Source organism: Hyalella azteca, unplaced genomic scaffold (assembly GCF_000764305.2).
Source record: "Hyalella azteca isolate HAZT.00-mixed unplaced genomic scaffold, Hazt_2.0.2 contig12164, whole genome shotgun sequence".
NCBI lineage: Eukaryota > Metazoa > Arthropoda > Malacostraca > Amphipoda > Hyalellidae > Hyalella > Hyalella azteca.
The window spans coordinates 77965-103827 of record NW_025942128.1 but is presented as its reverse complement, the minus strand read 5'-3'; the positions used below and the strand labels follow the sequence as shown (position 1 = coordinate 103827).

General features: G+C 38.1%; 1 protein-coding gene across 1 annotated transcript in view; it reads left to right on the top strand.

Annotated features, from left to right (window-relative positions):
* Positions 1-25863, top strand: part of LOC108680576 (cytotoxic granule associated RNA binding protein TIA1) — a 444699-nt gene that overhangs the window by 342418 nt on the left and 76418 nt on the right. Inside the window, exon 6 of the mRNA XM_018169449.2 lies at positions 13195-13282. Within this exon, the coding sequence (XP_018024938.2) occupies positions 13195-13282 (88 nt within the window). The remainder of the gene's footprint in view (positions 1-13194; positions 13283-25863) is intronic.

The window sequence follows — 25863 nt, the reverse complement described above, 5'->3', positions numbered from 1 at the left end:
TCAGTTCGACTTTCCGACATGTTTGCTTTAATCAAGAATTTTCAACCAGATTCCAAATTTTCCTAGGGCTAACTTTGCAATCTTATCCCATTCTTACGCAAAAGGAAATTTTCAAAGCATTTCTCGTAGCGATGTGCGACGCATTTTAACCCATGCCTGAAAAAAAATTCCCATCAAAGAGGAGAAGAATAAATTCCTGTAGTGAATTAGGATTCTTAAAAGTTCATGAAGTGAAGGGGGAACTTGCGGCTCAGCGATGGAGTCCCGTAACATGAATCCTGCCAGGTCGGCAAAACTCAATTTCTTTTCTTGAATTCTTTACGCAGACTCATCAACTGTGCGAAACGTTCTGAAATTTTTCTCCTCAAATTTTGGACGGTGTTTTTAACGCAAAAATTATTATGCGTGAAGTTAACCGAATATCACAACATGCATCTTTTCAAAAGTAGGTACAGTTTAAAGTTTGAAATCAATAAGTTATGCAAAGAAAATAACTGTACATTTCATTAAAATTATCTCTTTAAGAGAATGCTCATATAATTCTCATGAAATTTAATGGAGAATTCAATTGAATTACCTTATATTAAATAATGCTTCACCTAGAGCTAGAGCAATGAGCACAAATGGCACGATCAAATTGTTTTCGCTTTTTCGATAGCAGTTCTTTCTGGATCAAATCTGTTGATGGCATTTGCTGTTAGTCTGGCGATGAGGTTCGATCTCAGTTTCTGAGATCCGCCGAAGCGGACGGTGCGAAGCCCAAGCTTTTCGCCACGCCGCTCGGCGTATGAATCATCTGGCTTGTATCAATTTTCCCGCCTAATTCTTTTTCCAAGTGTAGATAAGTTGAGCCTAATTGGATTATCATAGAGCCCCTCTTTGCCCTTCTGGTGGAGTAATGGACTCTTATGGCAGGCTGGAGCAGAGTGCGGTCGAGCACGTTGGAGCAGAAACTTCTTTATGGAGTGTTTCAGGCTTACGCACCGTGGAGCAGGGGTGTTTCAGAAGTGCACCGTGGAGCAGGAGTGTTTCAGGCTTACGCACCATGGAGCAGGAGTGTTTCAGGCTCATGCACCGTGGAGTAGAGGTGTTTCAGGCTTACGCACCGTGGAGCAGGAGTGCACCGTGGAGCAGGAGTGTTTCAGGCTTACGCACCGTGGAGTAGGGGTGTTTCAGGCTTACGCACCGTGGAGCAGGAGTGTTTCAGGCGTATGCACACCATGGAGCAGGAGTGTTTCTGGCTTACGCACCGTGGAGCAGGAGTGTTTCAGGCTTACGCACCGTGGAGCAGGAGTGTTTCAGGCTTATGCACACCGTGGAGCACGAGTGTTTCAGGCTTACGCACCATGGAGCAGGGGTGTTTCAGGAGTGCACCGTGGAGCAGGAGTGTTTCAGGCTTCTGCACACCGTGGAGCATGAGTGTTTCAGGCTTATGCATACCGTGGAGCACGAGTGTTTCAGGCTTACGCACCGTGGAGCAGGGGTGTTTCAGGAGTGCACCGTGGAGCAGGAGTGTTTCAGGCTTACGCACCGTGGAGTAGGGGTGTTTCAGGCTTACGCACCGTGGAGCAAGAGTGTTTCAGGCTTACGCACCGTGGAGCAGGAGTGTTTCAGGCTTACGCACCGTGGAGCAGGGGTGTTTCAGGAGTGCACCGTGGAGCAGGAGTGTTTCAGGCTTACGCACCGTGGAGCAGGAGTGTCAGGCTTATGCACCATGGACCAGTAGTGTCAGGCTTATGCACCATGGAGCAGAAGTGTTTCAGGCTTACGCACCGTGGAGCAGAAGTGTTTCAGGCTTACGCACCGTGGAGCAGGGATGCTTCAGGCTTATGCACCGCGGAGCAGGAGTGTTTCTGGCTTACGCACCGTGGAGCTGACTCTTTTGAGCGCTGCATCCACGCACACCATGGAGTATTTATTAACTTACATAGGCAGCCATCAAATATTAAGTAACACCGAAAAGAGACAAAATTTGTGGTGTTAAATTCGTACACTCCATGGAGTACGGACTGCCTTATGAGGTATTTCAATTTTACGAGTCATGGAGCTGCGACTCTTTTGTGTAGCGTTTCAATTTTTGCGCCCCACGGAGCAGATCTCTGTGTAGTGGGGCTATTTCACGCTCCATGGAGCTGAGACTTCTCATGGTAGATACAAGTTAAGGTTACATGAAAAATATCCTCTCATGCAGTGTTTATTTATAGACTGGTTTAGTTACTTATTGATATGTATCATATTTGACTATCAGTGTAGGCTGGCAGAATTTCTTCTCTTAAACAAGTTTTGTTAAAGACCAGAGAATTAGTTTTATTTATTGTAGTCCATATTAGGAAGAAGTCTACAACCTTCTTTATTGCAAGAAAATTTATAGACTACATTGGTCTCTTGGAGAGGTCCTGTTCTTTTGCAAGGGTTATTCTTCATGACAAGATTCCGAATTTTCAAGTTTCGTTACTCATTGCGTCTTTAACTTGAAAATGAATGTTGTACATTCGAAACGTCGTTCAATATTAAAAATGTCTATCGGTAATTTGATTTTCAATCTTCCAACACCTACGAAGAATTTAGTACGACTTATTTGACTATCATGGATAAATATCTTAGATATTTACGAAGTGCATATTTATTAGTATTTATTTATTTCCCATTAGGAATTGGATTTTTACTTTCATCCCATTTCCATATTGAAATATTTGCTTCATAGCCAGTGTTATTTTCATAAAAATTAAAGCTATCATCACCGACCGCAGTCCCAATCCGCGCTGCTGGCTAAACTCGCTTGGTCTTTCTCATGGATAAATTTAATAGGCGGCGCCTCGGTGAAAATTCCAATACGCAAAACCTTTAATTGAATAGATAGAATTCCTGCCGACTTCAAATCATTTATTTTGAATTGAAGCACACAATACTATCGCCTCTAATTGATACCTATGAACTGTTTTATAATAATTTGCTGGTTTATGTTTCTATTCGCTTAAATAACTAAATTTGGCTTTCGTGAAATTTTGTTTGAAACCTCGATCCGCAGTTTTGAATTTATTTAAATTAATTATTTGTAGTCGATATTAAATATTATATTCACGGATAGATTCTGCTTCAATTTGCCAACATTGTAACCCGTTTGTGAAATTCACCTAACTTTCCCTCCTAAAATTGGCATAAGTAAATGCTCACTTATTTCCGTATCTAATGAACATTTTTTATAATTCAAGTATCAGGTATCAAATTTTTAAACAGAAATGAACATAAAAAATAAAATAATCAAAATAATGCTAAATTCGTATGCTCTTCCAGTTTCTGCAAGATGTTTACAGAGGGAAACACTTTGTCTAGTTGCCATCTTCTATCCGTTCTCATTTCTGATGCATGCGCATTGCCAATGTAATGAAGCTATAAAGAGGCGGTCTATAAAACACCCCTGACAACGAATGGCAAGTGTGCCAGCACTAAACAGCCTCCTGCTCTACCAGCCTCCTGCTCTACCAGCCTCCTGCTCTACCAGCCTCCTGCTCTACCAGCCTCCTGCTCTACCAGCCTCCTGCTCTCAAGCCCTCCGGCTTACTCAATTTTAAAACTTTTTACGAATTGCTTATAAAATTTTTACTTTATTTCAATTAAATTTGTTGAGTTTATAAGTAGGCAGAACAGAAAAATACTTGCAAAGACGCATTATTCAGGTTCATTCGTTTAGTTTAGAACTGAAATAAAGAGATTGTGGTGCCTGATAACTGGCGTTCATATTCTATTCATTTTGAACTGCGGTCTTGTTGGGATAGGAAGTGCAACCAACTAGTCCCTTATCTAGTTCCCTCACTTCGTTGTGTTGCAAAACTCATCTTTGCATGTCTTCCTCCAACATTTTGTACTTCGGTTGATATTGGGTCAATGCTAAAATTTTGTTATTCTTAGATGTTTAAAAATGAATCCTTTCGATTCACCGATTCAAAGTGTCGTTAAATTTTTCATTTAAAAATATTTTTACGTTAGTCGAATAAGGGCGTCAGCTAATTTTATTTTATAGACTATAAATATTAAGGACATAAAAAATAGATAATATAATAATATTGCTTAATTATATCCATTGCGTGAGCATGCCTAATTATTCATTAATCTTTAATGATGATGTTTAAGCATAATAACCAATGCGAAAAAGATACATCTAACTTTAAGACAAGCAAAAAAAAACACTTAGCTCGCTAGAGCTCATCCTAAAGCTATGTATAGTTCACGTTGCTATAGCATACCACACCAGCTCACCGATCGACTTGCAAAGACCGAGAAATATGTGTCTTTGATATGTAAACCTGGGTTCAGAAAACTAGTTCTGTTGACGCATCACAAGAAAAGCTGACACTGACAGTTTGGTAGTCCCTCCTGTGCATGCAGATGCTTGCATAAATACATGGATTATTGATGCGCAAGATTGCAGCTGAGCTTATACTTTGAAACTGCAGCGAGTGACTAGATACATTCGTCTCGCAGATTTATTTCAAACATAATGGTCGTTTGATCCCGCATATCTTTGAGGTCGAAACTTATTTTTGAATATTTTATTCCCGTACGGTTCATTTCAACTGTCTTAAAACATTTGAGAGCTACTGGCAAGCGAGCTTCTGTGCTAAGAGTTCATCACCGATTCGTGTTAGGTCATCTAAAAGTTAAGCTAGTGAAACGGGGACTATAGTTGATAGCCATATTGCATCGGGGGATACGTTTAAGCGTCGCCTATGAAACCTAATCAACTGGCTATTTTTATAAATGTTTTTTTTTTCTTTTAATTATTTACAAGGATTAATGAGTTAAAATTTTCCTTTTCATGTGGATACGTTATAGGAATTAAAGGAAAAAAATAATGTGTAATGTTATTAGCTAATTTTAAATGCATGTTGTATATGCTGATTCTGAAATGCTAAGATAAACTTTTTCTTAATTGCATGTGCGCCCTAATTACAACGGACTTGAAAGACATGCATTGCGGAGTCGTAGATTGTCTTTGAGTCGAAGGCTGGAACGGGTGAGATTGTGTTGTTTCAGGTGGCAGGTTCATCCGTGAAAAATTGCCTTCTCGGTGCTGTCGTTGGGCAGGCCTACAAAGAGGTCATGTTAATTATATTTACCTAGCAAATGTAATTACTCAGTACCTGCGCTGCTTAGCCCGTGTCTTTGATGCAAATGAATGGAAAACACAGCGTACAACTCAGTCGTTTTGAAGTCGAGTCGCGTTGCACAAAATTTCAACAATTGTCCCTACCTAGAAATTAATTTTCCCTATTTACGTCATTTGGTCCATATACATTTATCAAATTGTAAATAATTGACTTTACTTGGCCTTAATATATTTCTTTCCTGTGTTTTCCGGAAATAACGCAAATGTTAAGGTTATAATCCGCGGATTGCAGTATCCGCGGGATCAGGACTCGTAGTTGCAATTTGTATGCAGATGGTGGCACATACATCAATGACAACCTTCGTGGCCTTTGCTCATGGCCGATGCTCCCTCTCCACGTAGCATAGCAATGCTCTTTATGGATGCAAGTAGACCGACTCGAAAGTTCCACTCTCATGCTTGCAGCGACGTAGCTTCTGAAGTGGGACAGACCAAACTCCTGGTGGCCGCAGTTTGATGTCGAGGACATGAATCTCTAAATCCATTACCGCGGCTGCGGCTCTCTTAGCGTATGATCCGCATGCGAGGCACCAAAACCTGGAGCACCAAATACCGCTTGCAGTAGCAGGCTGCAGCTTGTTTCATTTATTTAAGTTTAAATCAATTTGATTTCTCTGACGTCTTTCCCTTCTCGACTGTTGGTCGAGATATAGAAAAATCATTTTCCTAAATTACAACAGTTTACTGACTTGGTTAAGAATAACTCATAACAGGCTGCTTTTAGTAATGTTAACAATGTCGCATAGATTATATCTTGGATATAATTGTAAAATTTCGCGTTTCCACTCACAATTATTCCAAATCATTTCAACTGAAACATCGTATCTCATATCATTGAAACGCAACAACTAAATTTGTTTGGTTTATATCGATGCATTTTATATCACATCTCTGACAATAACTCGTCGGTTCTGGAATGTTACAAGACAGCAACTGATGCGCACGGATAGTCGTATTATCGGCGCCTGATGTAGTCGGTGCGACGCAGAACCTGGCGCGGCGCACCCTTATTGCTATGGGCCCTCGCAACTGATATAGAAGAGCTGTTCATCGGCGCTGTTCGAACAAGTTTTGCTTAATTGCTCTTTGGCCAACATTAAACGACGAAGTGTGCAATTTTGCTGTTTAATGTTGTTGTTTGTACGCAGGATTAACAGTAATTTGGATTATCATATTTGTTCATTATCACATTATTTCGCACACGTTACCAGGCTAAGAAATGAAAAATATGTTCATGGTATACACAAATTGTGGGTAGTTTTTGACGAAGTCTGTTATTCTAAAAATTCGATTGAAGAAATGGTGAACTCTTCTTAGCTAACTGAAAGCTGAAACAAATTTTTGCTTCCATATTCATGTTTTTTATTTACATATTTTTTATGCCCAATACATTTGGCAAATTTTTCGTCAAGTGTTCATTCTAGTATCGTAAGTATTTATCTATTTGATTCCTCTACTTTGCCTTTTTGTCCGTACTCAATCGTTTCTCACTGCTTCCTCTTTTTCAATCAACTTTTTATTTTTCAATCAACAATCAGAGCAGGATTGTTTACCGTGACATCGAACTATGTCAATCGATTTATGGTTCGCTTATTGTTCCACCAACTAAACTTAATTCTCAGCTTTCGACATTGAAATGAATATGCTTTATCCATAATCATTATTAAAAATTTGAGACTCGGAAAATCGTCATTACATTTCATGCATTAATGTCGAATATACACTTGAACGTCTGTGACTCGATATATTACAATGTAAATCATTGCTAAAAGTCCAGAAAGTAAGTGATCTTAAGATGCCCGGCCATCGATCTTCAAAGAATATGTTTGCTTTGGCTTTTTCCAAAGAAAACTAAGATAAAAAAACAAGATTCTTTTTTAAGAATCCTGCCATCCTGCCATATCTAGACTGGAGCTCAGCAACAGAAGTCTAAAAATGTCTATGGAGCCTTCCTCTACTTCGGGTAACTGGGAACATGTGTACAATCGGATACAACTTTTAATGTAAACAGAAGTTTGACACAAAATTACTTTGAAGTTTTCCTCGAGCAAAAGAATAATTTGAGCGCAAAGTGGCTTTAATTTAGTGGAAAATGAAGGGTCTGTGAGCCAGCTGAATGTTGAAGAGGCTTACTTGTACTTTCATTCCGTGGCGAGATGCAAGTAGCCGCAGAGGAAATGAATGAAATCTTCTTTCACTTTGTCCTCTCACTTTATTTTTCCCGGCATTCGTTAGGCGTGAAATATAACTTAAATTGGTTCTTTCACAGTATCTTCTCTTTTTTGACCTCCCCAGTTTATTTCGACTCTTAGTTAGCCATAACAAATTTAGAGTTAAACTTCTCCAACTTTCACCTGCAAGATAAAAATAAATCCTGTCCACCTGAAACGATTCAGAGATATTTTCGTATGAAATTACCGCATGTTTAACATATATCAAGCCCGATCATTTGAAGAAAACATGACAATGCAATAGTGACGAATTTTACACCGAGTCCTGTAAATGTATATCAGAAAGTTGGTGTAAAAGATGTTGGAGTATTTTTTTTATTTGTGTTTGGCTTGGAGATACGGAGCAATAAGTTAAACAATCAGTCAATAATACCTAGAACAATATCGAGAATCTTGAATTGTAAACCTTTACAAAACTTGCAAAGTGAATAGCTCGATGATTTATGCTATTGAAAAATTTTTCAGTTCAGCCACCGTTAACGCATTTTTACAACAGTTTTGCACCATGTACCATCAACAATGTCATAAAACAAGTTAAAAAAGAAACCGTTCCGGATTATCAGTGCTGCATCTCACATCTGATGATTGAACAAAATATGAGATATATCTTTTTCAAATTTCAACATTTTTATTTCCGAAGAATTAGAAAATGTATGTGTCATGTCATTTGAGATTATAGCGCTGCTCCTGTCCCGTCCGCGTGGATGCCGTGAACATTATTATGCACAGAAGGTGAAAGCTAGCGTCGACCAACGGTAGCCTGGCGAGGGAGCTAGTAACTTGGTGTTGCGGCTCAGTGTAGATGCTATCGCTAGCTTCTTCATACGATTTTATTGGCTTGGCCTGGTAGAAGAAGCTACAAATCTTACCTCATCCCCGCACAAAGTTGACGGGCGAAGAGGCCAGGGTGCCGAGCTTATCCCTCTTGCGGCGACCAGAAGCGGTTTAGAGCTATTACGTAGAGAACGAAACTCCGGGGAAACTCGTCACGCACGCGCCTAGCGAACGCAAAAAAACGAAACTGCGCTCGCGGCCTCCAAGCAAAAGCTCAAAAGAACCAGGGAAGTGCGAGCTCCCAATGTCACTTAACACATTTGTCACTTGAACCGAATTGTGATTTGCAGTTACGCGCTTTTTACGTTGCTTACTCAATGAAGGAAGCGCAGTTAAATTCCAGTTTACTTGAAAATTCACTCCTGTGATTTCTAGGTCGGTTGAAATGATCAGGGGATTTTTTGTTGGCACTTTATTTTCAAGAAGTACTTTCAGGAAAACTTATGATTCGAGTAATTTCTTTATCTTAAACTCCATATTTTCAATAGTGCAGTATTGTAAAGCTTCTTGGTGCTTCTTGTTGAAACGAAGAAAGAGAGTGGACAACAACAAATTGCTTGACAAATGTCTTCGAAATTAGTCCAGAGAAAGCAAATGCTTAAATTCAAGTTGCTGACAGCGCACTATGGTTTACCCCAAGCAGAAATCTTTGCCGAGTTTGTAAGCGTCATGAAACTTGGTAGAAAAGTTTGGTGTCGCTAGAGACCACATGGTCGCCTTATTTAACGAGAGGTGAGCAAGCAAGCAAACGAGGCGCTGCACGATATCTTAAAGCGGAAAGACCAAGCAAGGCTTTCTGCAGACGCCCAGCCAATTTCTCCAACAGGCCTATACAACAAAAACATTCCTAAAGACCAGAAAACAAAAAGCCTTAGAAGCACCCTAAAGACCTGGGCAAAAAACGCACGTTTCCAGAGTAGGTGCGTCGGCAAAAACTGGACCAGCGGAAGCCTGCTCGAACATGTGTACGGATGCGGCACCGACACCTAAAAACCTGATCACAGACCGCCACAAGAAATGCTTCCATTCAAAACTTCCGCGGCGATATCAAATGAGTCTCAACTTCAGCCTCTTTTACTTCTCAATAACTCCGATGCAAAGGCTCTATGTGATTTCGTTCAATGAGTGAACGAATTTATTTAATATTTTCTTGGTCTATCGAAGCTCACAATTTCTGTTTCGTTTACTGTTAATTATTAACTGAGATTGCATCATTCTCATCGCTGTGCTAATCTTTCAAAAAATTGATCAATTACCACTGCTCAATTATCGCTGATCAATTATGAAAGATTTGTGAATTTTCTTTCAAAATATATCATATTTTCTCATATTATATTAGTTAAAATACGCGAAAATAATTGACTGAAAATTTACAAGATTTCCATAAAAACGAATGTGAAGCAGCGCCGATAAAAAAATTCCTTGCCAATGATATAATCTATGAATGCATTTAGAAGATTGCTTCTAATTGTCCATTTAATTAACAAACACGTGTCGGTTTATGTTTGAAATACAAAATTCGCTGTAAAATAAAATTAATTCCTTTGAATGTTTCCCGGTTTTCCAGAAAAGACGATGTCACTGTAAATAAAATTAAGACTTTTTCATAAGAAACTTGTAATTTCTGATCAGTGATCAGAAGACTTTTCGGTAAAAAGTCTTCTGATCTCTGTCGATACTTTAATATTGCAATCTCATTTAAATAACCTAAACCTGTACAATAATTTTGTACAAATGAATCGCATGAGGGATTTGCAGAATACTGCTTCAGTAATGTTCTTGTCGGTACAGTTTGATCTGTTGCAAATTAACTATTATGTTCCCAGAATATTAAATGTGATAAAATAATGTATTAACATATATAGTGATAGTTACATTTTCATAAATGTTCCGCTTATTCATATCAGGATGGGTATTTTATAAATACAAATTGATCTTGTAACTGAATGGAACTGACTTTTCTAGAAGCTGCAATTTTTCCTTCTAAAAGCGGAATAAATGAGAAAAAATATAAAATTTTTGCAATCGTATTCTTGCGCACTCTCTAATGATGTTAGTTCTACTTTAAATCGCGTAAGTATGAGATCGCACTGCAGTTCTTTAATAACAATATTGTCTTATGATATATATATAGAGCGTCTCATATATTGTACGTATCTCTGCTCCACATTATGTGTATCTGGACAGTTCGAACTTCTATTTGCAGGTATTTAAAATAAAACTCTGTAGTAGTAAAATGCACAGACCTGCGTCCATGTGCATTGTACAGTGCATTAAAACATCTCAGTGATGCGTCTGCGGACTAAAAGGGTCTGATGCTTACATGCGTTCTCTAGGGTCTGATGCTTACATGCGTTCTCTAGGGTCTGATTCTTACATGCGGATCCCGTTAATTATCTTATTTACCGCAGTGTTCGGTATCTGCTGGTATTTCATCTGGAGTTTTCTCCAATAATTCAATAAAGTGAGTGGAATAAGGCTCATGATGTGAACTTTAACATGACAATAACTAATAACATTACGCTGTTATGTGTACCGTATTCTTCACCGCAGCAAAAATGTGTGAGCTTGAATGTTGGGACTTGAAGCTGCAAGTAAATGATTAAGATTGCTTTCTAAACTAGACTTTAATGAACATCTTGCGAGGTTTTGCGTACAAAGCCCAGAGATATCGACAATTAATAATTTGAAATGCCGAAGATCCCTGCAAGAAAAAAGTTATTTTTATCTTCTTCATTAAACTGTCATAATTGTTACATTTCTGTACTGAAAATCGTATTTATCTTTCATAATACCAGTGGAAAAAATGAACAAAAACGTATAAAGCACGCATCGCACGTCCTATCTTCAAGAGAACTTTTTCAGGCCGAGTGCTGCATTGCTGAAGAGCTGCGCTCTATTGGCACTCCTTGCCAATCAGAAGACTGCTGTTCTGTAGCCACTCGTCCCTAAATTCTTTTATGCAAATTTGTCGCCTTACCTCTTATCTGCGGAATATGACGAGTGCTCCGGCGCGCCAAAGAAAAGTTGGAACGGCGTCACTGAAACTACTGGACTGCCGCCTCTGTTCTAGGCTCCGTGCAACTGCATTTCATTGCATACCTGATTGCCTTCAAATAAAACTTAGCATTCTTTCTCGTCACGATCGTCGTAGCAGTAAACTTGCACATTACTTCCAAGTAAATAATGGTAATCTTTTTATGTTGCAGAAAATATTGCCTCAATAAAATTAAAGGGAAATTCCGGGGATTCCTGAAGAAAATTTTCAATTATTTTTGCCAATTGATACATTCGATAGCTAAGAATCTCAAACTACCTTTTTGATATACATTATGAACGTATGCATTAAAAAATCAGTCATGTATACATTTTCCTCAAATCTATCTATTTATTTCAATAGTTGGGCCATGCGCCACCAATGTTATTATTGATATTTTAGTTATTTACATGTTTTGTTCATGAAATTTTATCCTAATCCTTTTTTTTAATCATCGATGAATAATTAAAACATATCTTATGCTCTTTAGACAAATCTTAATTACTGATTCTGGTCATTAAGAGGTTCATTATTTACGTATTAACTTACTTATTATTATTTACGTATTATTTACTTACGTATTATTATTATTATTATTTACGTATTATTATTTTTATTTACGTATTATTATTTACACTACTACTATAATGAATTGTTTCCTTAAACATAAAATAATTCAGAGAAACCTCTTGTGTTATCTATCGAATATTCTGTCATTTTGTTTCAACTTTTTAGTTCCAACGACATTTTGCAAGGAACTAAACAAGAGAGTGCGTAGAATGTCCTGCGCACTGGAATCAAAGCTGAGAGCATAAGCTTAGCATTGCTAAGAACGACCCACAATCCGCTTACCGGAGCGTCCACTTCTTCCCAGTCTGGTTAAAGTCTTTCACCCTGCGCTCTCCAAGTCACTGAACTATTCAGTTCTTTCCGGTCTGGTCTAAAAGTCTTACATTGTATGCTCCAAGTCACTATGACAGTAAATTCTTCCCAGTCTGGTTAAAGTCTTTCACCCTGCGCTCTCCAAGTCACTAAACTATTCAGTTCTTTCCGGTCTGGTCTAAAGTCTTACATTGTATGCTCCAAGTCACTACGACAGTAAATTCTTCCCAGTCTGGTTAAAGTCTTTCACCCTGCGCTCTCCAAGTCACTAAACTATTCAGTTCTTTCCGGTCTAGTCTAAAAGTCTTACATTGTATGCTCCAAGTCATGAAGACAGTAAATTCTTCCCAGTCTGGTCTAAAATTCTTTCACTTTGTTCTCCAAGTCAATGCTCCATCTCGACAAATATTTAGTTCATTGTAGTATGTCCGAAAGTCTCTCACTTTTGGCTCCAGGTCAGTAAACTATTTATTTCATTCCAGTCTATCCGAAAGTCAGTCTGTGCTCCAAGTCAGTCTGTGCTCCAAGTCAGTAAACTGTACACTTTCCAGCCTGGTCAAAAATTCTCTCCCTCCGTGCTTTAAGTCTGTAAACTAAATACTGTTGCCTGTTAAATAATTCTAACAGCAGGAGTAGGATGAAGTCCCTCAGTGAGCTGCCTTCAAAGTAGGATTATGATGGCGCCTAAGATGAGATCTATACGTTGTTCGAGACACGCAAGCAATGGCCAAACATTTCGAAATAAAAACTGGAAATTTATCAACAAAATATATTTGGTTTTGGATTCTCGAATTCATATAATATTCTTTGATTCTATAGCTAAATTAGATATATGTGCAACAGAAGATCCCATTATATGCCGCCGTCTAGTGTCCGGACGATGTCGTTATGTTAATTTTCCGTTCACTGACATGTACTGGTAATTCACAAATAATTGAAAATCATATTCAAATTGTATTAATTTGTGTAGCTGTTTTAAAGTTTCACAATTTGCATATTTAAAATTGTTATCCTGAAACTAATGTATAATTTTTCCTTTCCAGAACACTATCACATTTTCGTGGGAGATTTGAGTCCTGAGATTGAGACGTTTTCCCTAAGAGAAGCCTTCGCCCCCTTCGGAGAAATTTCGTAAGTACACAAATTTTTTGTTTTTTCTACTTCTAATGAAATTTTTGTCCCTGTACATGGGTGTTAATCTTTTTTTATTATTATTTCATCCCTAAATATTGCGAAATTACGTATCGCGTTTGTGGTTTACTTCCTCTTGAAAGATCTTCGTCAAGTTACGAACTAATTTTTTCCATTGTTACTCTTTAACTATAATTAAATCACGTGACTGATGATTTGATTAAATCATGTGATTTGAGATGTCAACATTTAGTTAGGTTTCATCGTCGGAATTAGAATTTATATATAAGCATTAATATTCATAGAGTTTGAATTTACTTACCAAATACAAATTGAATATAGAAATCACTATAGCCAAGTAATATTTCCGTGGAATGTTTGCCTTCATGAATATATACGCTACCGGTCGCAATCCTCCGACGCTGTTATTGGTCGCATTTCTCGAGTTCGTACGGCAACTGCACGCGTTTCAACCAACACATATGGATCTCTTAAATAAAATCTGTGGGCCAAATATTCTGCCAATATTTTCGATCAAAAAAACACGGATGCTAATGAAAAAAAATTAGAGCTTATGGGTATTTTTATTAGGAATTTTTATCGAGGATATTACTAGATGCAGCATCATAATTTCGCTTTTTATTTAGTGAGCTTAGAATTAATGCCGTTCGTTTGTTTTTCTTAACCGCCACCGTCCTCTAAAAACGGAACTTGAGCAATATCCTCGGTTAGAGCTCATCCGCTTAACCAAACTTGGACGATTATGTTTCATCCTAAGTTCTGGTCATCTTGAAATGAATATTCTCAGGAGTTCGCTAATTTTTGTGAGAGCATTTTAATCTAAGAAATTCCTCATGGTTAGACCTGCTAAGTAGAGTTCATGAGAGTGGGGCTTTTGTAGCGCTACCTCTCCCTGGTAGAGGGGTTACTCTTAATAAAAGCGTCGTCTCATTTTCTTAGATAAAGTTTTTGGGCGCTAATTATTAGGAGCAGCTGTGGCATAGACCCTCTTCGTTTGAATTACCTTGGTTAACAGTTGAAAGTCCATTAGAGTGACTCGTTTCGTACGTTGCATTCGCTTAAGTTTCATGGGTCATGCGATCTCATTCCTCTTACGGATTGCAGGAATGTCCCGGACTCACTTAGTCATTCCCCAGCGTTGCAGTTGCAAGTTAGGACCGCAAACTAACCAAAACCTTGTAAACCAAGCCGCTGACAAAAGTTCCAACCGTCAGGACTGTTTGTTCTTCAGACCTACCCTCTTTCCGAAGCTGAGACGCCGCGCGTCCTCCTTCCCTTGACTTGATGCAAATGATCACTCCGAGGAAAGTTTCTCAAGCAGAAGTAGAAGACGAAGTTGTATCGACACGCGCCAAGTCGTACGTGGGTATGGGCCTTGCCTGTATAAAATATTGTTATTTTTTAGCTATTTTATCCGCACAGGAGCTTCGAAGCTTTGGAATAAATTTCATTACTGCGTAGTATGAGATAAGCTTCGGCAAATTAGCAGCGAAAATTTTATTTTGTTCATCAGTTATTCTTTTCACGGAAAATGAGTCAATATTTGTCATATAATTACATATTATGTTTGCTCATATGCAACTACAAGCTCGCAGCACGTTGAAGCGTCTTTATTTCTTGTATAATTTCTAACTATTCTTTACTGCAGACAAAAAGATTTCAGCCTCCGTCGTGTCCTCGAAAATAAAGTTTATTTTCCAAAATCTCAACAGCTTCATATTTTATTAAAAGCTTTTCCTTCATTTACATACAAGTGAATTTTTTCAATAAAAAAATTATTTTTTCATTGAATTTGAAACCTCCATTACAATTTTTTACTTAAATTCCATAAAAGCAAAAACACTTCTTCCTCGTTTGACTCGAGTTCACTTGTGCGCGTCGTGGTGCAGAGCAGGGCGGCGCCGGCACACGGCCGGCAATGTTGACTCTACGGCGGTGTTTGCACAGCATTGTGCGCTCCGGAGGGTGAAACATCAAAAGCAACGCGCGCGCATGTGATCAATCACGGACCGGATCATACGTCGCTATTGAATCATGCAATAGCTCTGTTCTCGCCTGCCTCCATTAACAGATATATGAAAGCTCTGAACATTAATGTTCAGCTTTATTTTAGTGGTGACGGTACTGAGGGCATGCACGTTAGGGCGCGGCCTACGGCGACCTAACACCTGTGCATTTGTCCTCTGCTTCATTTTGAACAAATTTTGTACCTTTGATTAGTTTATGGAGTGGTATTAATTATGATTTTTAGATGAGTTCTTTTCTTTGAATCATGTATGAAGTTGATGCTCATGCTATAGTCTTTCGGGGGTTATTTCAGAGAACAATTGAGGCTTGCTCAGTGGACATAATTTCTAATAGTACGTTCAATTGCAGCAATTGCGGACCTCAAGTCCCCGGCAATTCATTTGAAAGCCGCTAAAGGATTACTTGGTTAGCAAAGACTGACTGCAATCCCTTACAAATAGAGCCGGTAAAACGAATCCAGTCGATACTTTACTGACGATAAATCATGAGTCCATCTGGCGTATTGCATCATCAACACAGTCATTGCAGCAGGCGATTGCAATCTCGTCTGCTACACTTTTCACTGCAAGAGTCATGCACGAGGCGTTACGTTGCAGCTGCGTTCTGGCGGTGATCATGTCGAGCTGCTCTGTCAAGTTGCGTTTTTTGTCATCAAATGCATTGAAAAACGCTTCGTTTTGATTCGCTGATTTTTAGTTTGCCTGTGATCTGTATATAACTAAGTGAAGCGCGACAATATGTTTTTTGTGCTACAAGCATGACAAGAGAAAGGAAATCAAACCCTGTTTTCAAATGAACTACATCCATTTAAAACGAGTGTTCCACAATAAAATTCCCATAAGAGTTATTAACAATTCAACTAATTTCTTTTCGTGAATTTTTTCAATATTATCGAGTGAAAATGGCAACGTTAGTAATTGATAGATTTCTGGCGTAAAACTTGTTTTATATGCCCGTTGCATTTACTAATATTTTTCAAGGTTTTTCACCAGAAACAGGAATATTCTTCAACATAAACTACATAGAGAATGTCAAATTCCATGTACTTCCGGATGCATATTTTCTTGGTATTGATCAAGCGTGACCCGGCAAGTTCACACGAGTACTGTCATATTAATTCAATATATTCACGTTTCCCACCGCATCCATATTCAAACAGACGCACAAAACTAAACGCAAGAAATCTATCGATTTGTCGTTCATCCATGCAGACATTTTGCTGCAGCTCACTGCAGAATTTTGCTCGCAAGCGAGCACGGTGCCACCGAGAGCGCTCAGGGAAGAAAACATATCCGCTCAGGAAATTGTCACGTTGTTCTTAAAGGATTTGAGTGAGGGGAGAAGATCATCCCTTGTTCTCTAAACGGAAGACGGTGAGTCAAATATGAAACGATTACCTCATCTTTGGTGTTCGTTGTTTGTTGTCAAATGCAAATGCCGAGAATTGTGATTGAAAGGGAAGGATTAAGCTACGAGACGTGATCGCATTCACAACAGTGTAATAAAAAACTTGTCTCTAAGCTGTCTAAAGATTATATTGTTTTATTTTGTGAAATTTAATAGCGTCTTGGCAATATTTCATCCTTATACTATTTTTTCGTAGATTTCTGCTTATTTCATTACTCATGTCGATATCGAAATCTCATTTTAGAGATTATAGTTAAGTAAAATATTTGAAATTTGATTGAAAATATATTAAGTAAAAGAGTAAGTTTGCGCATTCGTAATTGTTTACATGACCTTCATAAAAAATTATTGTTCTGAATTCTAATTTGTATGTAGCTTTAGTTTAAGTTTAAACTGAAAACCCATTAAAACATGTCTGCTAGTTCAATTTCCCATTGGAACATTGTACATTTTTATTTCGCCGTTATAACGATCATGTTTATGGAGTCAAAATAATGGGATGATATAACTTATATAAGCTAATATTACTTATTACTTGATATACATTTAAATAAAAAAATACTGATAATAAGAATTGATACCAGAGTAACGCAGCAGTTTTAGGCGCTCAAGAGGACATTGAAGGATGCTCGGCTCTCGAGAGCCCCGCGCTATTGACCAAAACTTGTGAAGCTCCGCAAACAAAGAGAAGAAGAAGGCAGCATTTCTGTCACGTAGCGGTTTCTTGTGCGAGCAATAATCACACCTCCTAATTAAATTTCCCCCCTTAGTTTTTGCTGCTCGTGCTTCTTTAATGTCGCTCAAGACATGAAGGCCTTTGTTACGGACTGGATCTTCCAAGAAAATCTCATGAAATGATGTGCAATTCATGATAATTCAGAGACTATTTTTTTCTGCGTTCTGTTGGTTAGTGCTTTCGAATACATCTGTAACTCTGTGTTGAGTGACTTATTGTGTATGAAGAATTAAATGTTTCAAAACGCTCTTTTTTGTTTGAGATCGTTAAATTCATATCAACTCTCATTGCAATTTTTCTTATTGTAATCCGTCTGCACTAAGAGTAACGTGAACGACATTTCTGACATTTCCCCAACTGGCTGGGAAGTTATCGCTAAAATTATATGGGATTCTGTAGGTCTTAAGCTACGATTTGTTCGCTTATTGTTTAATAAGGGACATTTATAATTTCACTCTGCTTATTAATAGTTCAAAACACGGTACGAGAATAATCGTTTTACATTTGAAGAAATATTATCTGTTTGTCACATATTGAAATGATGAAAAATACTTTCTTTTGTCGAAGTCCTGATAAATGGAAGCTTTAAAGTTCCCTTGCTCCCTTGCCTATTTTGGAGTTATGACTATCTGGCTTGCTTTCATAATTAGGGTCTCATTATTTCGCTGCCTCGAGCCTGGGAGCTCCCTGTCCCTAATTCTTTCAGTCGTGATTTGAATTATCACATTTATATTAATTTGTATCTAATATGGATTTTATTTACAAGCGCATACAACAAAAAATTTAGTCCCAAATATTTTCAAGCTCGCTCAATGTTCTATGGTCACCATTTTTCGATCTCTGCCCATGTGCAGTGAAAAGTTTGCTGCCTACATCGTTGAACATTAATAAGTATTTATTTCACTTAACTTCATATTATAAATCTCGTATGTTCAGTTAAAATCAGAAACAAATTTCTTGATTCTTTTACTCTCTTGGAATGTTTATCTTGAGTTCTTTATTTCATTTAGATTGTCATCTAACTTTAATTTTCCCTCCGTGGAAAAAATCCTTGCATTTCGGATGCGCTCGAGATTTGTGTCGAGTGAGCCAAGATTCTCGCAGAGGTCGTGTGCGCGGTCCAGCAACTCTGCATTTGCACCGCTTTGTAGATGCACAGTGTTAATCAGCCTCCGACAATTAGGATGTAATTATTCGACCCTCTGCCGAGGCACATGGCGAGAAGGTAGGGAGAACGCGCCGTCCAAACCAAGGCCGGAAGAACTCCGTTAACATCTCCGTTTGCTGCCCATTTAAGCGATAAGAACTTGTGTACCGCGCTGTTTCTTCTTAATGTTCATGTTGTACGCTCCAGGTATTTTAGAGGTAGCCCAAGTAAAATTCGAATATTTTCGGGAATATGGTAACTGGTTGACCACCATGAGCTGTAAATAGTGACTGATTGCTTAGCATTATTTGCAATACAATAACTGCTAGCAGACCATTAGCTGTTGAAGTTGTAAGCCACTGTAACATAGTAATTTACTGGTTCCACAGTTTTAACAGTTACAGACTAGACTGTAAAATAATATTGACAGCAAAATTAAGCATTTTTTTTTATCCACGTCGCCACTTGTTTGTCGGCCTCAGGAGAACTTTGTTTGCAAGTTCATCTTACTGTGGATTTTTCTTTGTAACAAATTATTTTAATTGTGCTTATTCACACATAAAAGGAACATTATCTTATTTCCAAAATGCCAACGCAAAACACTTTCATTGGGAAATCCAATTTTCGGATGCAACTCAATTCAATTATACGAGTATACCATGAGAAGCAAATATTTCTACCTTAAACATAAAATGAATGCTATGTAGTTTTATTTCGGAATCCATGACTCTGGAATCCCAGCCTGATGTCTAAAAAATAATATTGAAATAAAATATCAATGGGCTTCCATTAGATAACCATTAACTCCTTTGATGCTCCGTGTACGTTGCCGACACAGTTGATTCCTTGCCGATCTACCAAAGTTATTGGATTATTTCTTGCATAGTCCATACTCATTTGTCTATCTCAAACTCAAGAACAATAAGGGATGATATTGAGAAGCACCTTCCCTGCCTCCCGCCTAATAGTTGTACGTCTAAATTTATGAATCGCATTGCAGCTTCAATTGACAGTTTTATCGGCATTGAGCTGCAGGAGCGGAGGGCTGTTTGGGAGGAGTCGTTCACTTTAATTCACCAATTAGAGAATAATTAAAGCAAGTTGGTGGAGGAATGCAGTCTGCCTGTGATGCTGCTCAGAGGTCGACACGCTTCAGCTGAGAGCTGCGAGGGCAGCGATGTAACTTCACAACAAACGCGTAATTGCAGCGCCTGTTAGTCCCTTGACTGATCTCAACACGGCGCAATACTACTGCTTCTATTCACAACTAGCCTATTTCCTAATCATTGCTATAAACCGTATACATTGTTTTTGTTTATAGATAAGATTAGGCTTCTGACTTTTTTATTGAAACTCCAAATTGCGTACGATAGAATTCTATATCTCTATCGATTCAAATTAATTTCTGTTCCTTTAACTTCTGTTTTCTATTAACTTGTCACAGGGAGTCACAAGTTTTTCCAATTTCCAATCGAATAAAGTAGCTAGAAATAAAAACGTGTCCTCTGCAATAAAAGATCGATAGTATCTTGCGTTTATGTGGATTTTGTTGCAAACTTTAAATATTTCGTTACAAATTTCAAAAATATTTATTTTGCGCTACAAGTAAACTCATGAACAAGGTATTGATGACCTTTCTTGCAATGAATAACTTTTGTGATTTTACAAGCCGCAGCGGTGAAAATTTCAGAAACAGTCGTGAGAAGTGAGCGTTGGCACTGGTTTATCCATTCTATCATCCTGCCTAGCCCATCTTTTCATATTTCCCTGTTTTAAATTTTTCTTTTGTAAGCTCAACAGCTGATGATGATGAAGTGCATCTCGGTACTAAGACATCGAAATTCCTTCCCCCTCTCGTGAAGCAGACGAAGAAATTCACTTGCTGAGGCAGCCTTCATTCACACTCCTTTGCCGACACTCGTTTGAGTTTCGTCTTAGCGAGTTACTGCTTGCGTCCAAATTATCTCAGGGTTTACGATTTAATCTGGCCAACATTTCTCGGTGCATTTCCCAACGCTCGCTGGCTTCTCCTCTCCCTTCGACCTCCTAGCTTGCCTCCAGGGCCTCCCGCCGCGCGGCCTTACGTCGTCTTTGTTGCGCCTCCACGACGCCACAACACGGCTTGTCTTATTCTGTTTAACTTTATTCCAGAGTTTCGTATACTGTGAAAATACATCCAACTGTTTTAAACATGTTGTGTTCATGCGTATTCTTCCTGTTGTGAATGAAAACCACTGGTTGGTTTGTTTTGCTATACTCGTATTCATCTAATTTACACTGAACCTTTCTCAAAAGCATTTCTAATAAAGTTGATGCGAGTTACTTTGAATAAAGTTGATTGACATGAATTACTTTGAACACGAGTTCCATTATTTAGTTTTTAATCGATAGCTGTAAGAGCTGATATCACTTGGTTGTTATGTAGCCATTTTTGATCGCCCATTGTTACCTGAGCTTCTGAATAGAATTCAAATATTCACATGATTAGTTTATTGCTCATGTTTCAGTCCACTTAATAGCAGGAAATAAATGTCGATTCCATTGCAATACTAATTATTTTTCACATTAATATTATATTTATTATTACATTTAAATTTAAATGTTTTATATAAGATTATTTCTGGACGTTGTTAATGCAATTATAGTTTGAAACACAATTTTCTCTAGCTAAATGATTGAGAGAAAGCCAAGCGATGCGTCAATTTCGCCGGAGATTGAAAATTTTGCAGTTTTATTGTATTTCACAATTATTAGTTCATACTATTTCACAATCATAACTTGAGCCACAGCTCAACAAAGCCACAATTTCAGCCACAACTCAACAAAGATGAAACATTTAATTTCTCTTCTGAAATTTTCACCATTTCGATGGCCGCTAAATGTCCGACGATAACACTACTAAGAATTTATTTGAATATCATCTCGTTTCTTTGTTGCAAACTGCACGTCTTTTCTATAGTTGCTCTCCGCCTTCCGCTCTGTTACCTCCTTTTTAGCGGAGTCTTACACCTATGGCGGGGGTTGTTGCCAACAACGCTGCTGCCATTCACCTAGTTTGTGCAGGTTTCTTTTGTCATTTAGATTCATAGCGACGCCTGTGCTCACTACAACCTTATTTATTGTGCCATTGTGTCGCTGATGCTCCTCCATTGTACACATTTCTTGCCCTTCCTTATCACGTATTCAGAACGCCTACTTTCTTTTTACCCGGCACGGAATACTGAGGATCTTATGTTTCGTTTTAATGTATCACATCGCGAGGGCTATGGTCATATCCTCGCTACTGGAAAGATCAGCATGCTGCCCTTTTAGTGCAAAGGTGAGCCTCCCCTAGGAAAAGCCTGCCTTCAAAAATATTAAAGTCAAATAAAGTTTAATAATTCCACAGCCGAGTAGAATCTCTCCCAGACAAATGCATTTTCGAATTCTTTTTTGTAGCGCGAATTTTTAAGTCATGAGAGAATGTATTTTTAGTAGACTTTGCACAGAACATTTTGAATTTTCATTCACTGAAATTTTAGTATTAAATAAAAACAAAAATACTTCTGGACTTGATAGAGCTATGAAAATGTTAACCAGTGTTGAACATGACTGTAGTGACTGCTGTATTTTATATTGTGTAGTTAAAACTGCTATTATATTTCTTTTTTCGTCGATCATTGGTTATGAAATTTATGCTTGCTGCAATAATTTGGAAAACCTACTTGATAAATAAATATGGAATACTAATAATTATAATGATTATAATAATAATATCTACAAAATAATATAAATGTACCTGTCAAAGAAACTGATTTATTGAAGCACTAAATCTTAGGGCGTACAAATTTTTAAGCATGGAGAGTGGCATTTTACTTTTTTGGGAGTCTTCCTTTCACATATCACTCATCGTATGTCAACCATATTTAAATTTTGAAGGTTTGCTGGATTTGTAAAGAGAATTTAATCGAACGTGTACCTTTGTATAATTCATATTTCCCTGAAGTTGATCCAGTTCAATTGGTGATGATCCTGGTTATGAAACTACGGAAATTATACAGCATCTTTAACTAAAGAAAGCGAAAACAATATAGTTCGTTCGTCTCAAGCGCAGCAGCATTCATTAGACCCGATGATACGGTCGAGCATATCAGTGCTCTGCGGTGAACTCTGCGCTGCTCAGAGGCAAGCATCACTCAGAGTAGCTGGCCTCAGAAGCAACATGCATGGTCGTTGCAAGCTCGCTCATTACCATATCAGTTGGAGCGGCAGTGTCTATGGGAGCCCTGCAAGCCTCATTACTATGCTAATGGCCTCCCCAAACAAAAAAAATCCTCCATATTAATATAGTCATTTGTGATCTCGGTGTTCATTCCAAGACATAACCTTGTCCCAGGCTTCAGTCATTACCAAGGAGATGGTGTAATATCGGTGCGCCCGATGTCTAACCGCGACTCTCCATTTCTGCTCCCTTGCCACTTGCTATTCTATTCTTTGGCCGGATTTAGCATACACAACTCCGACCTCAATGGCTTGAGCTTGCAAGGTTTGCAGACCTCAACTTTGGTCTCTCTGGCTTTGATGGATAAAGGGGAACCTGGTTGTCCAATATACGTGCGTGTATGTCAGTGCAATTCTCTCTTAATTCCTCTTCAAATGCATGATCCTTGCATGCATTGCGCGTCATCTGCATTACTCCCTTCGTGTGTTCGACGAGTGACGTGAAACTTGCTGCCTGCGAGCACATCAGCATTTTAGAGGTGCCTGCATTATTTGATTTATCTGAATTTATTTCAGCAGCTTTTTTAAGGGTTTTAAATTTATCCATCGAGAAAATATGTGTACCGATTTTATTATTGTTCCGTTAAAATATAAACATTTCTTATTGTTTAACTAATTTGTTCATAAAATTAACACTGTATTCGTTCCTGGCATTTTGATTCAGCCAAGTTGCACCCGACCTCGTCGGTTTGTCGCTGTTAAGAAAAGAACTTCGTCTCGAGCGACCTAAAGTTAGAGAGGAGCGCAAAGGCGCAATGCTCAGTGCATAGATCGCCTGTGTTTTGCTTTTTCTCGGCTCGGTCTCCTCCCGACTCGTGTTGCATCAAACTTTATTGGGGGTCCATTCTTATTTGGTTCGTGTATTGTGCAATTACCCGACTCAATTGACCGACTTTTTTGTACGTAAAGGTAAAATTCGAGCTGTTACTAAGGCAGCTGTCTGATTAGGAGAGCGGGCAACCTGCAAAACATCCAGCAAGAATCGTTCCCTTGGAGTTACGCACGAAAAGTACGTTTCATATCTGAGCCCGAATGGACCTTCGAGGGGAGCTTGTGATCGTTAAGCTTTAATTTTCTTCTATGCATTACATGGAGTATTGTTTTCTCTTGCTTAAAATAAAACACCTAACGCACTAAGAAAAAAATTAAGTTTAAACTTGTGAAATAGAGATTGTACAAAGAATTATAGAAAAAACTTATTCGTGCGTAAAATCTAACAACTTCATGATATACTAGGTGGCAACGAATTAAATATATCTTATATTTTTTTATTGATATGAAGAATAGTACTAGCTGACTTTTATCTTCTCTTGAGCTAACATTTTCAGTTGCCACAAGCATAGATTGCCGTAGTCGTGTTCTACTCTTCAAAAACTTTAAAATAAAAAAATTGACTCAGGCTCCCCGTGTCATCATCTTTTTGCTTACAAGATGCAGCGCCAGATAACACATTTAGTTAGTCATTAGTATTTATCACTCTAAAAACTGAATTATTGTTCTTATATTTTCGCCCACTTGATAATAGTATTCTGCTCTGATGTCATCATGGCAATTCATGCAAGGATTCAGAAGAAGCAATTATTTCGATTCGTAATTCGACGTCACGGATTCGTTTAGTATAGACGCTAGCTCACAGGCAAGGAAACTTCATCTGACGCAAGTCTGCGCAAATTAAATTGCTCGTTCTCCTATAATCAGTTTGCACAAATTTTTTTCTTCGCATTTAATTTCGATTTGTCAAATTAAATTTTTTTATTAAGTTTCCTGAGCTTTTAGTCCCATCGATATCAACTGCAACTTCAAAAGCTATGAATATGAATATGTTTGACGCTAAGCATTGCAGGTTCAAATTTTCCTTACGCGAATTAAAATTTGGCCAGTGAAAAATTTGTCACAAAATGTTTACTTAAATTTTTTTCTAAGTAGAATTTGTACTGGAATTAAATCGGAAACTGGACAAAAATTTTGCGCTTATTCAGGGAACGCAATCAATTTTGCCAAGTATTTAGATCAAGTTTTTCTGATGCAATATCACCATATCAACTTGAATCATCGTCTGCTCCCAAATGTTTCACAAACATCTTTTCTAATAACGCTCCTCAATGTTTTTCCATTTACACCTGCATATGCGCATCCATACAACGAGAAAAAATAACATTAATTGACCTTCCATTGCATGCAAGAATCATCAAAGAAACTTCATTTCCTTGTTCTAATATGAATATTCGAAGCGAAATCATACAATGGAACTGTTGGTAAAGACTGCATTTCCACCCTGAAATAGTGACTCTGAACACGAGCTCTAGTGTAATGTGGCACACGCACCGTTGCCGCTGCTGCACGCGTTCCTTATCGATCAGGGTAACGGCTTTCGCACTCACCCAATTAAGTGACATTCGCATCACGCAAGAGACGCTCTGCAAAGCCATGAGCACGCAACAGTTTGCTCTATCCGTGCTAGCTTCAACTTTCTCTAAATAAATTAATTCCCAGTGTTTGTTCGGATGATAACGTCGATGACGAAACACTCGTTACGCTGTAAATTAAAAATTTCGCTTAATTTATTCGTAAGCTTGGCTTGATTCGTGTCTATATGATACGGTCAATGTAATGTTGCAACGTCCTTTTTATTGTATTTCTTCGGTTGATTGCCACGTTTAATTAATAAAAGTATATCTTATGGAACGCAAAGTTTTACATTTCGACTGTACTGAATCTATATTACAATATCTCATTTTTTAAGTAACACATTCAATCGGTTGCTCAAACAATTTTAACTGCTCATCTATGCGCTGCCATCAATCGATGGTGCTTGCAGATATTGCAGGAGTTGTAGCATTGCTGTATTGCAGCTCATTACAGACGCTACTTCAATAATTGCCGCAATTTGAGGCTAACAGGCAAAAGTCTGACGGCCTCCAATCATTTGACATCAAACGCCGTTAATGGAGCTGACTTTATCAGCTGTAACAAAGCATCCAT